The sequence below is a fragment of the Harpia harpyja genome, chromosome 3 (genome assembly GCF_026419915.1).
Source record: "Harpia harpyja isolate bHarHar1 chromosome 3, bHarHar1 primary haplotype, whole genome shotgun sequence".
Lineage (NCBI taxonomy): Eukaryota > Metazoa > Chordata > Aves > Accipitriformes > Accipitridae > Harpia > Harpia harpyja.
Genome location: NC_068942.1, coordinates 38,636,110 through 38,648,768, shown reverse-complemented (window position 1 = coordinate 38,648,768; position 12,659 = coordinate 38,636,110). Strand labels below are relative to the sequence as shown.

Here is a 12,659-nt window from a genome sequence, read left to right as displayed (position 1 = left end):
ACTTTGATATATGGCATCACTAGGATACAGCTTCAGCCATTCCAGGGACATTGGAAGCCCTGCATATGTTCCTTGTACTGGTCTGCTCAGATATTCTTGAAAATCTTATGGTTTTGATGGAGGTCTTCATATTGCATACCTCACTAGCTCCTTTGCAGAACTGTGGGAAAGATATGTAATGAATTGCAGTCATAAGAGATGTTCTCCAGGCTAGAGAATAGGAGAAAAACCACAAGGTATGGACAAATTACTGAAAGGTAAGCTAAGGTTGTGGTCTTGTAGCCTCTCAGTTACTCTGTAATCATTGCATATGTTTTTACTCCATTGTAAATGCAGTTTAGTTTCTCCACCTTCACTGAGGGGTAGGATAGTCTCTGTAATAGAGGAAGAACATATGTTTGGTTACCACTGAGTAGCAGAAGTTCCTCGAAGTCATACTTCTAGGTTACGTCGTGGTAACTTGTTCCTGTGCCCATATCTGTAACTGAACAGTGAGTTCCTGAAAGAGTTCTGGGTAAAGCGATTTGGAAAGAAAACAGATAAAGTAGTTCTTCAAACTGAAGGCAAAAGGATCCACTTGATCATCCCAACTTCATCTTGTTCCTCTCGAGTTTATCTGCCAAGATATTTGCAGAATATGTTGGATCAAGAGCTGTTGCAGGACAGCTTCTACAATGTTTTCAATAATATCATTACAAAGAGGAAGCGGGAACTTTGCTTCCTGTGTCAGTATTTTCTCTGTTGTTCAGAGAAGATAATTTATTAAAGTATTGCTGCTCAGAGAAGGTAATTCACAGTGCTGTCACTTAGGAACCTACAGCGACTGTAATTGAGGATCTACTAAAACCATGCCACGAAGTCTTACAAAATGTGGGATTTCGTGTATGTGAGGGTTAAGGTTTCTTTCAATTTCTTATTCCATAATTAATACTTACCGACTAATACGATTATCCTTTTTTGATAAATCATATACATACTTTTTTTGTGTGTTTGTGTTCTTACTGGTATTTGCAGGGCTAATGAATAAAGTTCCCCAACTCTGAATCTGGAATGTGAAGAGCTGGGAAAAAAGCAAATATGTTGCTAGACTTTGAACAAGATTGCAAGATGCTGACAGTTACAGTGCCTTTAACTAACTTTTGGTTGTGAAGTAATGAGAGAAACATCAAGAAAATTACCTAATTTTCTGAGAGTTACAGGTTGTTAGTAAATCTGTTATACTTTTATGCAAATAAAATCTAAACTTTATGGTGCAGAACTGAAAGATTTTAGTATAGTAATAATAATTCTCTGAATCCTGTGGTAGCCTGTCCTGGTTTTAGCTGGGATAGAGTTAATTTTCTTTCTAGTAGCTGTTATAGTGTTATGTTTTGGGTTCAGTATGAGAAGAATGTTGATAACACACTGATGTTTTCAGTTGTTGCTAAGTAGTGTTTAGTCCAAAGTCAAGGATTTTCCAGCTTCTCATGCCCAGCCAGCAAGAAGGCTGGAGGGGCACAAGTTGGGAGGGGACACAGCCAGGGCAGCTGAACCAAAGTGGCCAAAGGGGTATTCCATACCACATGATGTCATGCCCAGTATATAAACTGGGGGCAGTTGGCCGGGAGGGGCAGATCGCTGCTTGGGAACTGACTGGGCATTGGTCAACGAGTGGTGAGCAATTGCATTGTGCATCACTTCTTTTGTATATTCCAATCCTTTTATTACGATTGTCATTTTATTATTGTTACTATTATCATTATTAGTTTCTTCCTTTTTGTCCTATTAAACTGTTCTTATCTCAACACACGAGTTTTACCTTTTTTTTTTTCCCCGATTCTCTCCCCCATCCCACTGGGTGGGGGGAAAGTGAGTGAGTGGCTGCGTGGTACTTAGTTGCTGGCTGGGGTTAAACCATGACGTAGCCTTCAGATGTAAACATGAACTGAAATAGAAGCTTTACTCTGAATATGCCCCAAAAGGCAATCAGTTCAATTTTTAAAATATAAAATAACTTTATTAATGCTTTCATTGGGATGCTCAGTAAACTTGTGTACAGTTTGAGCATCTCTGAGAGTTTCTGAGAACTTTCTATTTCAGAAGATTTCTCTTTTCAGATTGTTTTCAAATGTAGGTAGGGAACATTGTAATATGGAACTTGATTACTTTTTAACATTTTTTTTTCCTCCTTTCTTTCATGAATTCAATGAAGTATGAATGGTGGGATTGAAAAGAACAATTTTACAGTGCTTACTGAATTCTGGATGTCTATTAAGCATAGTTATTGACAAATAGTAATGCTGCAGTAAAGTACCAATTGTGCCAAGAGGTCTTTTCTATTATAAAATGGGCAGAGAAAGTAGCTGTAGGAGGCATGGGTATCAAGAGTAAATAGTGAAGATACACAAGATAAATGGAATTGAATAAAGTAAGTGAAAGAAACAGTATGATTTACAAGAAACACTTTTGCTATTGCAAACGGCAGTCCTGTAGAACTGTGGTTCTGTGTCTTCGCCGAAGTGTTAAGACATCGCAGTTGTAGGGGATTGCGGAGATCATTCTTGCTCTAGGCCACATCCAGGTTTGGGAGGGTGAGGTGCATTATATCAAATTGGAGTTCTCTTGATATTACCCTTTCTTTAGTTATTCTGTTTATCAGACAACTAAAGTTCAGGTTGCATTTGTTTCTTCATTTGTGTTTAATTGTACAGAATTGCCAGTTAAAGCTCCTTTCCCAAGCACTGTAGGAATCCCAGGGTTTTGCCTAAACAATACTTTTGCCTTGAACCATTTAATGAATAGTTTTTTGCCAGTGATATGCTGCTTTGTTTGTCTGTGGTATTTCTTGAGATCCTCTTGGACTTTTTTGTGTGTTTTTCAGCTCTCTGCTTTTGTGGGCATGTGGTTGTGGTTTTATACTCATGAAGAGGGAGATCTGTGGATGGCCATGACTGCACAGAACACTGAGGCTTTTGGGGAATGTAATTAAGGTCATGAGGTAGCCTACCATGTATTTGGTATTCCTGATTGTGCCTTTGACACTCTTGCTTTTCTTGATCATAGGTTGGGCTTGCCAGACTGTTCCAAGCAGATTCTGTTCCCCAGGGCAGTTGATCACGGCTGACTGGATAACTGACTACTGGACTGATGAAGAGAAATTCACTGAGATGACATAGGGAGGGGCATCAAGGACAATGGTGCAGAAAAAGAAAATCTGCCCTCGGTTACTCGACTATCTTGTGATCATTGGAGCCAGGTAATGTAAAAGAGTCTCAGCACTGCTTTGCTTGGGCAGTAGAGTGGGGATAAATAGCCTAGCATCCGTTGATGAAGCCTTGCTTGATCCTGAGGAAGTGCTGTCTGGAATACATGCAGAATGCTACCGTAATGGGAGCATCTGCTTGGGTCAGGGCACTTTCTGAAAGGTACTAGTGCAGCCAAAGTTTTTAACTTGTGGTCTTTAGACTCCTTTTCAAGGGTCTGCAAAGGGTGACTAAGAACAGCCAGTTTATATATGACTCTCTAGTAACCTATGTGTCTGAACTTCTGTGCTTCTACTGGCATCAGGGTAGAGGGATTCACAAATTGAAAATACTGAAAGCCACATGCAAATAAAATACTTGTTTGGGGTTACTTTTCTAGCTTTTGAATTGCAGTCTGTAAACTCAGTTTAAAAAAAATAATCTGGAACTTGCCTTACTTTGCTGTTTCTCCCTCTAATACTCATTTATCCTCATAGGAATGACATGAATGCTTTCTTACTTTAAAGTCTTATTAACTATCAATAGATAAAATGTTATGCTTATTTACTTAAAGCATGTATGAAATGTAGGGTTGATATGTGTGCTGTTTGTCAAATACACAGGTGCTCAGTAAATGTTATTTTTCTTTATTTGGAGTTTACGCAGTAACTTTCTGCTAGTCTGTTTAATGGGTGTATTCCAAAGTCTATTTTACTTTCATTTCTAAGTATCAGTGGTTTATGTGCATCAGCCTGTTGCTTTACCTCCCGCTTTCTTTTCAGAATACTTTGAGTGCAATATTTAAATAGGCTAAGTGGAGGAAATGACATAATCCTAAGTAATAATTATTTTTATTATTATATTTTATGGACAGAATAATTTAATAGTTTAATTATGTCTTATTATCTGTAGAAAAATAACCAAGTTTTCCATATGTGTGTCACCAGCTAGGAAAAGAAGGAGGAAGAAGTGTTAACTGCCTCCTCCAGTGATGCTTATGGTGTCTGATGTTCTCACTCAGAAATTTGCTAGCATCACTTCTGGACTCCTACAGTTCTCTTGCTTTCTGCTGGGCAGTGGTAGCTAGAGTGCTAATGTTCAGAGGTCTGTTGTCTCATTAGGCACTTCAACAAATGCCTATGATAAGAGATGGAGCTGACTGAAGTAGCTTCTACTGCAAAGTCCTTACGAGCTCCGTGTGGCCTTTACCATTACATCTTGTTATCCACCGTGCACAAATAGCAATGCCTTTTGGAAGTATTCCCTTTTATTAGATGCAAATTTTCTAAATGTCTGAGAAGACTCTGTAGCTAATATTACTGCAAAGGCATGAACTGATGATATATTCACTGGTACTTTGTTGATTACTTTTTTTTTTTAACCATTTACTGCCGAATAGACTCTCTAAACAGTACCAGCATTATTTGACATTTCTTCTTCGGCGGATGATCTGTTAGTTGTGTCCACTAATATATAATAGCTTTTTAGGGTTTCTTTTTGTACAGTATTTCAGTACTTAACTGTACAGGTAGTGTAAATTTTGTTACCAAGTTATACTTTATTACTAAAGCATTTTTACTTTTTCTTTGATAAAGTATTAGTTTGGGAGAATTAGTCAGCAGAGCTATTTATACCAGTGATTTTATTTGTAAATTACAAACATTCTATTACTACTTGTTTGGGTTTTCTCACCTCTCAGATAAGAAAAAAAGCAAGTGTCATTTATATTTTGAGATGGGCATATCTAAAGTATCAAGGTGAGAAAATGTCTTGTATGAAATCCCATAGGAGAGTGATGATGGAGCCAGGTCTCCTACATCTCATCTATTAAACATGAAAATAAATGCTAATTACTTCAGAAAATGGTGAGAGATCAGACTTTATAGCAAAGGGGTCAAACCAAAGAGAGGTTGTTCTGGGGACATATTTTTCTTCCTTTACTTTGTGGATCTCAAACTATTTCTCTTGCAGTTATTCAGTAACTTTCATGGAAGACTAGTGGTAGGAAGATAGTTAATACCTTGAAAGAATCTGTTCTTCTGGTGGAAAACTAGGGATAAACAGTATCACTTTTCTGTCTTTGTGTACCATTAGTGATTTGTGGTACAAAGGTTGATGAGCCACAGTGTTAAATAGGTCTGCATATTACTACATAGCTTTTATAGTAACTTACACTTCAAATCCAACTTGGAAATCAAACACAGAAATAGATATATCTATCGTTGCTGGAACTTTTTAATGAAAACTTTACAGGATGAGGTCCATTTCATGCCACCATTTGTCTGAGTTCTTTCCTAGTAAATTCTTGTTTTTCCCAATTAGGAATTGATACTGGATTTTCTCATTTGATTTTTCATCTTGTTCATAAATGGCTGAAATCCAGGGGGGTTTCATCTGACTGTATATTTGGAGAGGGACAGTGTATTTCCTACCCAAGTTGGTCTCCTACCCCAGAGACCTGTGCAGTTAAATTCATTTTGGAAATCAAAGTCAGGGAAACATGACAATACAATGTTCTTCTGGGAACAACATACTCCTGAAAGTCCTTTTCTTGGTCAAATTTGAACAGGCTCCTTTTTGGGCCTTGATAATGATGGTATAGACTTCTTTATTTAACCTTTCTCCAATTGTGGCCTTGTGCTAGTGATTGAGCATTGTGGCTAGTGACTGGGAAGCTGTGCTTTCCCTGGATAGTGGGGGAGAGAAGAAACAAAGATGAAGCTGAGCCCACAGGCTTCTGACATGTTAGTAGGGAGATGCCAAAGATTTTTATTGGCATTAGTCAACTATATATGTTGGTTTTGTTTGCTTTTTTTGTAGGCAGCCGAGTAGTGATAGTGTTGCTCAGACTCCTGAACTGCTGCGACGTTACCCTCTAGAAGACCATGTGGACTTTCCTCTACCGCCTGATGTTGTATTCTTCTGCCAGCCAGAAGGATGCCTGAGCGTGCGGCAAAAACGCATGAGCTTCCGTGATGACACTTCCTTTGTCTTCACACTCACAGACAAGGATACAGGTGTCATTCGCTATGGAATCTGTGTCAACTTCTACCGCTCCTTCCAGAAGCGAGTACCCAAGGAGAAGGGAGAAAGCACAGGGGCGCATCGAGCTCGGGAGGGACAGAAAATCCCCAAATCCGGGGATGCATCTGCACCCCAAGAGGAAGTGGGCACTGAGAGTTCGGAGAGTGGTTCTTCACTGCAGGCTCCAAGTACAGAGTCTACCCCAGATGTGACTCGATCACCACGCAGTAAGCGGCTGGCCAAAGGCAGCCATCGCTCTCGGAACAGCACTCTGACTTCTCTGTGCATCCTTAGTCATTATCCCTTCTTTTCCACCTTTCGTGAGTGTCTGTACACCCTCAAGAGACTTGTGGACTGCTGTAGTGAGAGATTGTTGGGCAAGAAGTTGGGGATTCCTCGTGGGGTGCAAAGGTATGTTGAGGGGGAAGAAAGAACTTTTTCCTCCTACTGTTTGTGTCCAGGGCTGCAATTGTCTGCATGGCAAATTGTGGCTACAGGTGTGGTTGTAGGAGCAGCCAAACACCAATGGTTGATCTTTTTGCTGTTTTAACCCAGGATCACAGTAGGAAAAGGAAATTTTGGTGATGATTTCTTTAAAACTTCTCTGTGTGATTCTGTAACCTGGTATGATTTCTATTTTTGATACACCTAAGGATGCACTATCCTGCTAACAACTGACTGAGCATGATCTTTTCTGAAGCTGAGCACTGATGCTGTCATTGTTGCTTTGGCATATAAGCTCCGTGGTGGTGTACATCAGGACTGATTCTCTGGCAAATTAGAAACAGCCAAGAAATAACAGAGAGAATCTCCACTTGGGGCAAGAGGGAAATGATGAAAGTATGCTAAACGAGCTTGTGAAACAATCTGAACTTCAGCGTGGGAGAGAAAAGACTCGAGAAGCAGGAACGGCTGAAAGAGATCAAAGTACAATATTTGAAGGGGAGAGGGAGGAGAGATAGAAAACAAAGGAGCTGTCTAGGAGGCATATGGGAATGGGGGTTGGTAACAGCAAATTAACAGCAATTTGGTGTATTTTTAATGTAATGTAGTAATCTTACATATCTGTTATTATAATGTTGGGTATGTAACAAAAGCTGTTGCACTGTAGGGTACAGAAGGAACAATGTCTTTATATCAGTCATGGATGTATATCTGTGCTATTGTGCCTGATACCTACATTCCAGAATGATATTTTCCTTTCTAATACGCTAACTGAAAAGAGAAAATATAAAATGAATCTCTGGAGAAGGAGGGGATTATCTCAATAATAGTAAGAGCGATGGAGCTGTGAGATGGCTCATAATGTGAGTTAAGTAACTTGGTATGCTCCAAATTAAACTTGTCAAAAGCAAAAAAATGACACGACATCTATCACTTTCATCTCTATAAGCTCTTTACATTTTGCATGAAAGGGGAAGTCTGTCCCGTTCACAGAGCAGTAGCCTACTTCTTGGGTTACTGCCCTGGAATAGTTCTAGGAGAGTGTCCTGGGCTTATGACTGACTCCTGCATTAGCAGATTTATCACCTGAATCCACTGACTGTCAAGGGAAAATGATTCTGTCAGAACAAACCCCCCCCCCCCCCCAATGGAAATATGTATTAAGGGAGCTTATTTTGTCACTTGGTTTAGTCTGATAACTACTGAGGCAGAAAAAAAGCTAATTTTCATGATCTTCCTCAACTCTGAGAGCTCATCTGATTTTTGAAAGGGGTGCTAAAGTATTCCAATGTTTGAATGGCATATGGTATTTGAAAAATTTGCTCGTTGGACATAATTCTTAGAGAAGAACTGAGTGACAGATGAGGAGGGCAAGAGAAGGAATGCTAAGCATACATCTCTGGGAAAAGTACAGCAGGAGGTTTGAATTACCATGTGGTGTGCAAGCCATGACCTGGAAAAGTAGAATAGTTTTGAAGTGGTGGTAGAATAAAGGTGAAACTGAATCCTTACAGCCTGCAAAAGGTTGAGCGTGCCTGTTAACAACCTAATGTCCTGCGCATTACAAGCAGCTGAAGGAAGAGTGGAGGATGAGAAGCATCACGGTTCCTGAGAGGTGTATCTCAAATTGTCCTTCTTTTGGCCCCTCCAAATTTCTCTTAATTTTTCTTCCTTTCTGAAGCCTCCAGTGTCATCATCATCTTTCTTTTTCTTTAATTTTTTTTTTTTTGAACTGTAAGGTAGAACCTCTAATTTGAGCCCATACCATTCTAAGGGATCTATTACCGTAACTGAAGATATTTATCAGGCTGAAGTTTTTTGCAAAATGGCTGCAGCAGGTTTGCAGCCTTCACTGTGCTACAGCATTAAGGGCTGAAGTGGACAAGCCACTTTGCTTCCCTTGTCAGACCCAGTTTCAAGTTTTGAAGCTCTGAAGGCCCTGAGCAATGCTTTATAGGTGTTTTGGCCAGCCTGCCTGCAAGCTACAAGTTTGCAGATTGCTAGCTTAGCACATGGAAAAATGGCTGCTTATTTTGCTAAGGTACCTAAATGCTTTCTAGACAGCCTTAAGAAATTTATATTCTCAGCTGAAATGCATTCACTTCTGCCACAGGTTATTCAGCTCTTAAGAATGATACAATGCAATTCAGGATAGGATGAAAAAGAGTACTTTATCATGCCAAAAAGCTGGGAGATCTTGGTGTGGTGTATTTCTATTATCTCAGGTTTAGTTTGTATTCTTGCAAAGGTTTGTAGGACTGCTGGAAGCAGAATCTTACAATCAGTCACCTACAATTCTGGAAGAGATATGAGAGTATCCTATGTGCATGCTGCATTTCAAGCACCAGGGCAATGAGAGAGCTTCAGAGATCTGGACCTAACTGAACCCTTTAAATATATGAATGAACTCTCAGGTGGAAATGACCTACTTGTGTTGATTCCTGCCAGTGACATACTTGTGTTGATTCCTGCCACAGAAGGATTTATACTTCCCCACAGTGGTTGCTTCAGTAAGCTTAAATCCCTACCTTCTGTTCTTCTGTGTGACCAAATGTTTGTTAGCTGCATCCTTTAATTCTTGGTGTATCTGCCCTTTCCCTGGAAGAGCCTTGCGGAATGTCTGTCAAGTGAAGCTTTTGGAGTATTAACCTTGTTGTTCTCCCTGTACAGGGATACAATGTGGCGGATTTTCACAGGCTCCCTCCTGGTGGAAGAAAAGTCGAGTGCATTGCTACACGACTTGCGGGAGATTGAGGCCTGGATATACCGGCTGCTCCGTTCACCGATGCCTGTTGCTGGTCAGAAGCGGGTGGATGTGGAAGTCTTGCCACATGAGTTGCAGCCAGCTTTGACCTTTGCTCTTCCTGATCCATCCCGCTTCACCTTGGTGGATTTTCCATTACATCTGCCTTTGGAGTTGTTGGGAGTGGATGCCTGCCTGCAGGTGCTGACCTGCATCCTTCTCGAGCACAAGGTAAGAAGGGAAGAGTTGACTTTTGATAGGTATGTGGGAAGTGCTGCCCTCTTCAAAACCAGCGTAGACTGGATGTGTAGAACAGCTGTCTCCTGCACTGCCTGGAATCATTTTGCGGTGGGAAGGAATAGCTCCTTCTGAGGCTCCTGTTTTGAAAAGTTTTACTCTCACTCAAAAAAGCACCTGGAGCTTGTTTTCAGACAGATTAATGGAGGGTGATCCAGTTCACAGCCATCAAATCAGAGGCCTGCAGGCTGTGATCTTTGTACACCCCTGTGGGGAGTATGAGAAGTGAATGGTTGCTGCAGTGCTAATGTGAGTTTGGTTGCAGGTTGTATTGCAGTCCCGAGATTATAATGCACTCTCAATGTCTGTGATGGCCTTTGTGGCTATGATCTACCCGTTAGAGTACATGTTCCCAGTGATCCCTCTGCTTCCCACCTGCATGGCCTCTGCAGAACAGGTACATATTTTTCCTTTATTGGTCTTTTGCAAAGGATGTTTCTGTGATGTCTGAAACTTATACAGGCGTAGTCCTTATTTCCTTCCCCACTGTTTTCTCAGGGATTGCAGCAAATTCTGCCTTGCAAAGAACATTCTTTGAGCACTGCTAGCTATTTAAATCATAGGTAACACCACTTATTTAGGATACCTTCAAAGCATGCCTAGTGAATAGTATGATTCAAAGCAGTAGTTCACGGTAGTTCACAAGCAATGGACTTGAAAGGCCATAGATCCACAATATTATGACGAGTATTTATGTCCCACCCTCCCTCCAGCTGAGTATTAAGGTTTGTTAGGGAGGGTCCAGAGTAACATCATTTAAGGACGCTTGAGGGCTCTTGATTCAGAGTTTAGAAACTATTGCCTGCAATTTGTTCTCCTCAGAAATATGAAGTGTTGAGTTACTGCTGCTGGGAGCCTGGGTTTTGCCAATAGTCGGCTCTCTGCAGGAGCTCATCATTTTGCTTGGAAAGATAGAATTCAGGCCATCTTACCACTTCAGTGCTATCCTGCAACTGATGCTTCAAGTTTGTTCTTGTACCACCCCTTGGAGGTGACCAACCTGTGTTGGTGTTCTAGATTTAAAGAATAATTTAGCCGCCCAAGCCACTGGTCTCAAGCTGCCTTATTGATTTAAACCTTTTCCCTCTGATAATTCCCTTATCAGAAACAACCTGAATTTCCCCTTAGGTTTTCCACATACATTCGAAAAAACGTGTCTATTTCTTCTTTGTAGAGATGTTATTGTTTTGAAACCAAATTACCATTACAAGGGTAAGGGTAAAGTCCTTGCATGGGTAAAGCCATATTTACAATGGCACAGACTCGGTTTGAGCTGAGGGTGTATTCATCTGTGACTTGCTTCTTCTCTAGTTAGGCTCTTACTCTGAACACCTTTTTTTCTTGGTCCATGATAGATGTGGCAAGCTATTAGATTAGCTAAGTTTTTTCCAAGGAGCCATGCAGCTGTATAAATTACATCCCTGGTGGGGGTGGGGGCACTGGAGGTGGAAATGTAATTTCTTCTAGATAAAAATTGAAGCTCTCTGAGCAGGAGCTTTTATTCCTCTTTTTTTTTTTAAATATTGTATAGAATTAATTACTTATTTATCAGTGCCTTGTGTGTTGTCTCCTCTGCTATAAACATACTGTAGTTAATAAATAAATATTTGGGAAGAACATGGTGATATCAAATGCAGATGTTGTCCTTATTAAAGTGTCTCTCTCTCTCAGTTGCTTCTAGCCCCTACACCTTATATCATTGGTGTTCCAGCAAGTTTCTTCCTTTACAAACTGGATTTTAAAATGCCTGATGATGTATGGCTTATTGACCTGGATACCAATAGGGTAAGTGGTGCCCGTAAGGACTTGTGGCTTTGTTTCCAGGGAACTGTGCACTTTTATCAGTGTACCCACTGAGAATTTAGGAATGTCTGGCGTCAGCTTGCCTTTGCCACTTCCCTCTTAAACTTTTGGATTCCGTTCCTTCTTCTGTCTCAAGGTCCCCATTTCTTTTGCTTATAAAGCATTCTTTTTTAGTTAATCCATCTGGCTATATCATTAGAAGATAAATCCTCAAACAAATGATAAAGCTGTCTTCTTGAGTAATTGTGACCCTGTCTCTTATAGCCCTATGTAAGAAACTCAGTCTGATAAGAGCCTTCCAGCAGCATTGGCTGTCGTGATTCAAATGGGACTCTGTATCCCACTTTCTACTGGGGCATGAGCAAGGCTAATTCAGGGGAAACGTGTATAACATCTTTTACTTGATGGAAATTCCAAAGGATGAGTGTGGGTTCATTCAAACTTATCTTTTTTTGAGGTAAATGGTAAAGTAATTCCTCCATTGTTTGTGATATTGCAAACAATAACAACCATAAAGAAGTGAAAATCGAAGTAATGATGAAGGTGTCGGGGGGGGGGGTTGTGTTGTAGGGTTTTTATTTTTTACTTTATGGCTTTTATTCCTCAGTCTCTGGAGTGGTGGAGATTCAGGAGATTCTGGTTTGGAAATGACTACAGCTGGGGAATTTTTAGTTTGTTGCTGTGCTTAATTTCAGGTGATTGTTCCCACAAATGCAGAATCTTTGCCAGCACTGCCAGAACCAGAAGCTTCAGAGCTGAAGAAGCATCTGAAACAGGTAATAAGCACTTTGGGGGAAGGACTCAGATTCAGTAGAGCTTAGCAGATGAAGTCTTGCACAGCTCTTCTGCTGTACTGGACAAGAATGCAAGTCAGCTAATGTAAAGCAAAATGAATAAAAAGCAGGTGTGTATCCTGGCACATCAGATGGATGTGAAAACGTATCAGAGTACTAGAATGCTCTCGTTCAAGAAAGTGCCCCTTGGTCAGTCATGGAGAGGTCTACTGCTCTGAATGTGGCAGTGGGCTAATCAATAGAGTGGCTGATTAAACAAATTTATAGGGGTGTCTTCTTTTGAGATCCCTGAGCTGTATGACTTTCTAACATTGTCTTCTCCTGACTAAGCTA

The 12,659-nt window shown here is 40.5% G+C and overlaps 1 protein-coding gene across 1 annotated transcript in view; it reads left to right on the top strand.

The window, feature by feature from the left end:
- The window catches only part of MADD (MAP kinase activating death domain), a 76,573-nt gene that overhangs the window by 11,468 nt on the left and 52,446 nt on the right, over window positions 1–12,659 (top strand). The window contains exons 2-7 of the mRNA XM_052781998.1: window positions 3,043–3,235; window positions 6,042–6,656; window positions 9,360–9,663; window positions 9,995–10,126; window positions 11,401–11,514; window positions 12,228–12,308. Of these exons, the coding sequence (XP_052637958.1) occupies window positions 3,174–3,235; window positions 6,042–6,656; window positions 9,360–9,663; window positions 9,995–10,126; window positions 11,401–11,514; window positions 12,228–12,308 (1,308 nt within the window). The 5' untranslated portion in view covers window positions 3,043–3,173. The remainder of the gene's footprint in view (window positions 1–3,042; window positions 3,236–6,041; window positions 6,657–9,359; window positions 9,664–9,994; window positions 10,127–11,400; window positions 11,515–12,227; window positions 12,309–12,659) is intronic.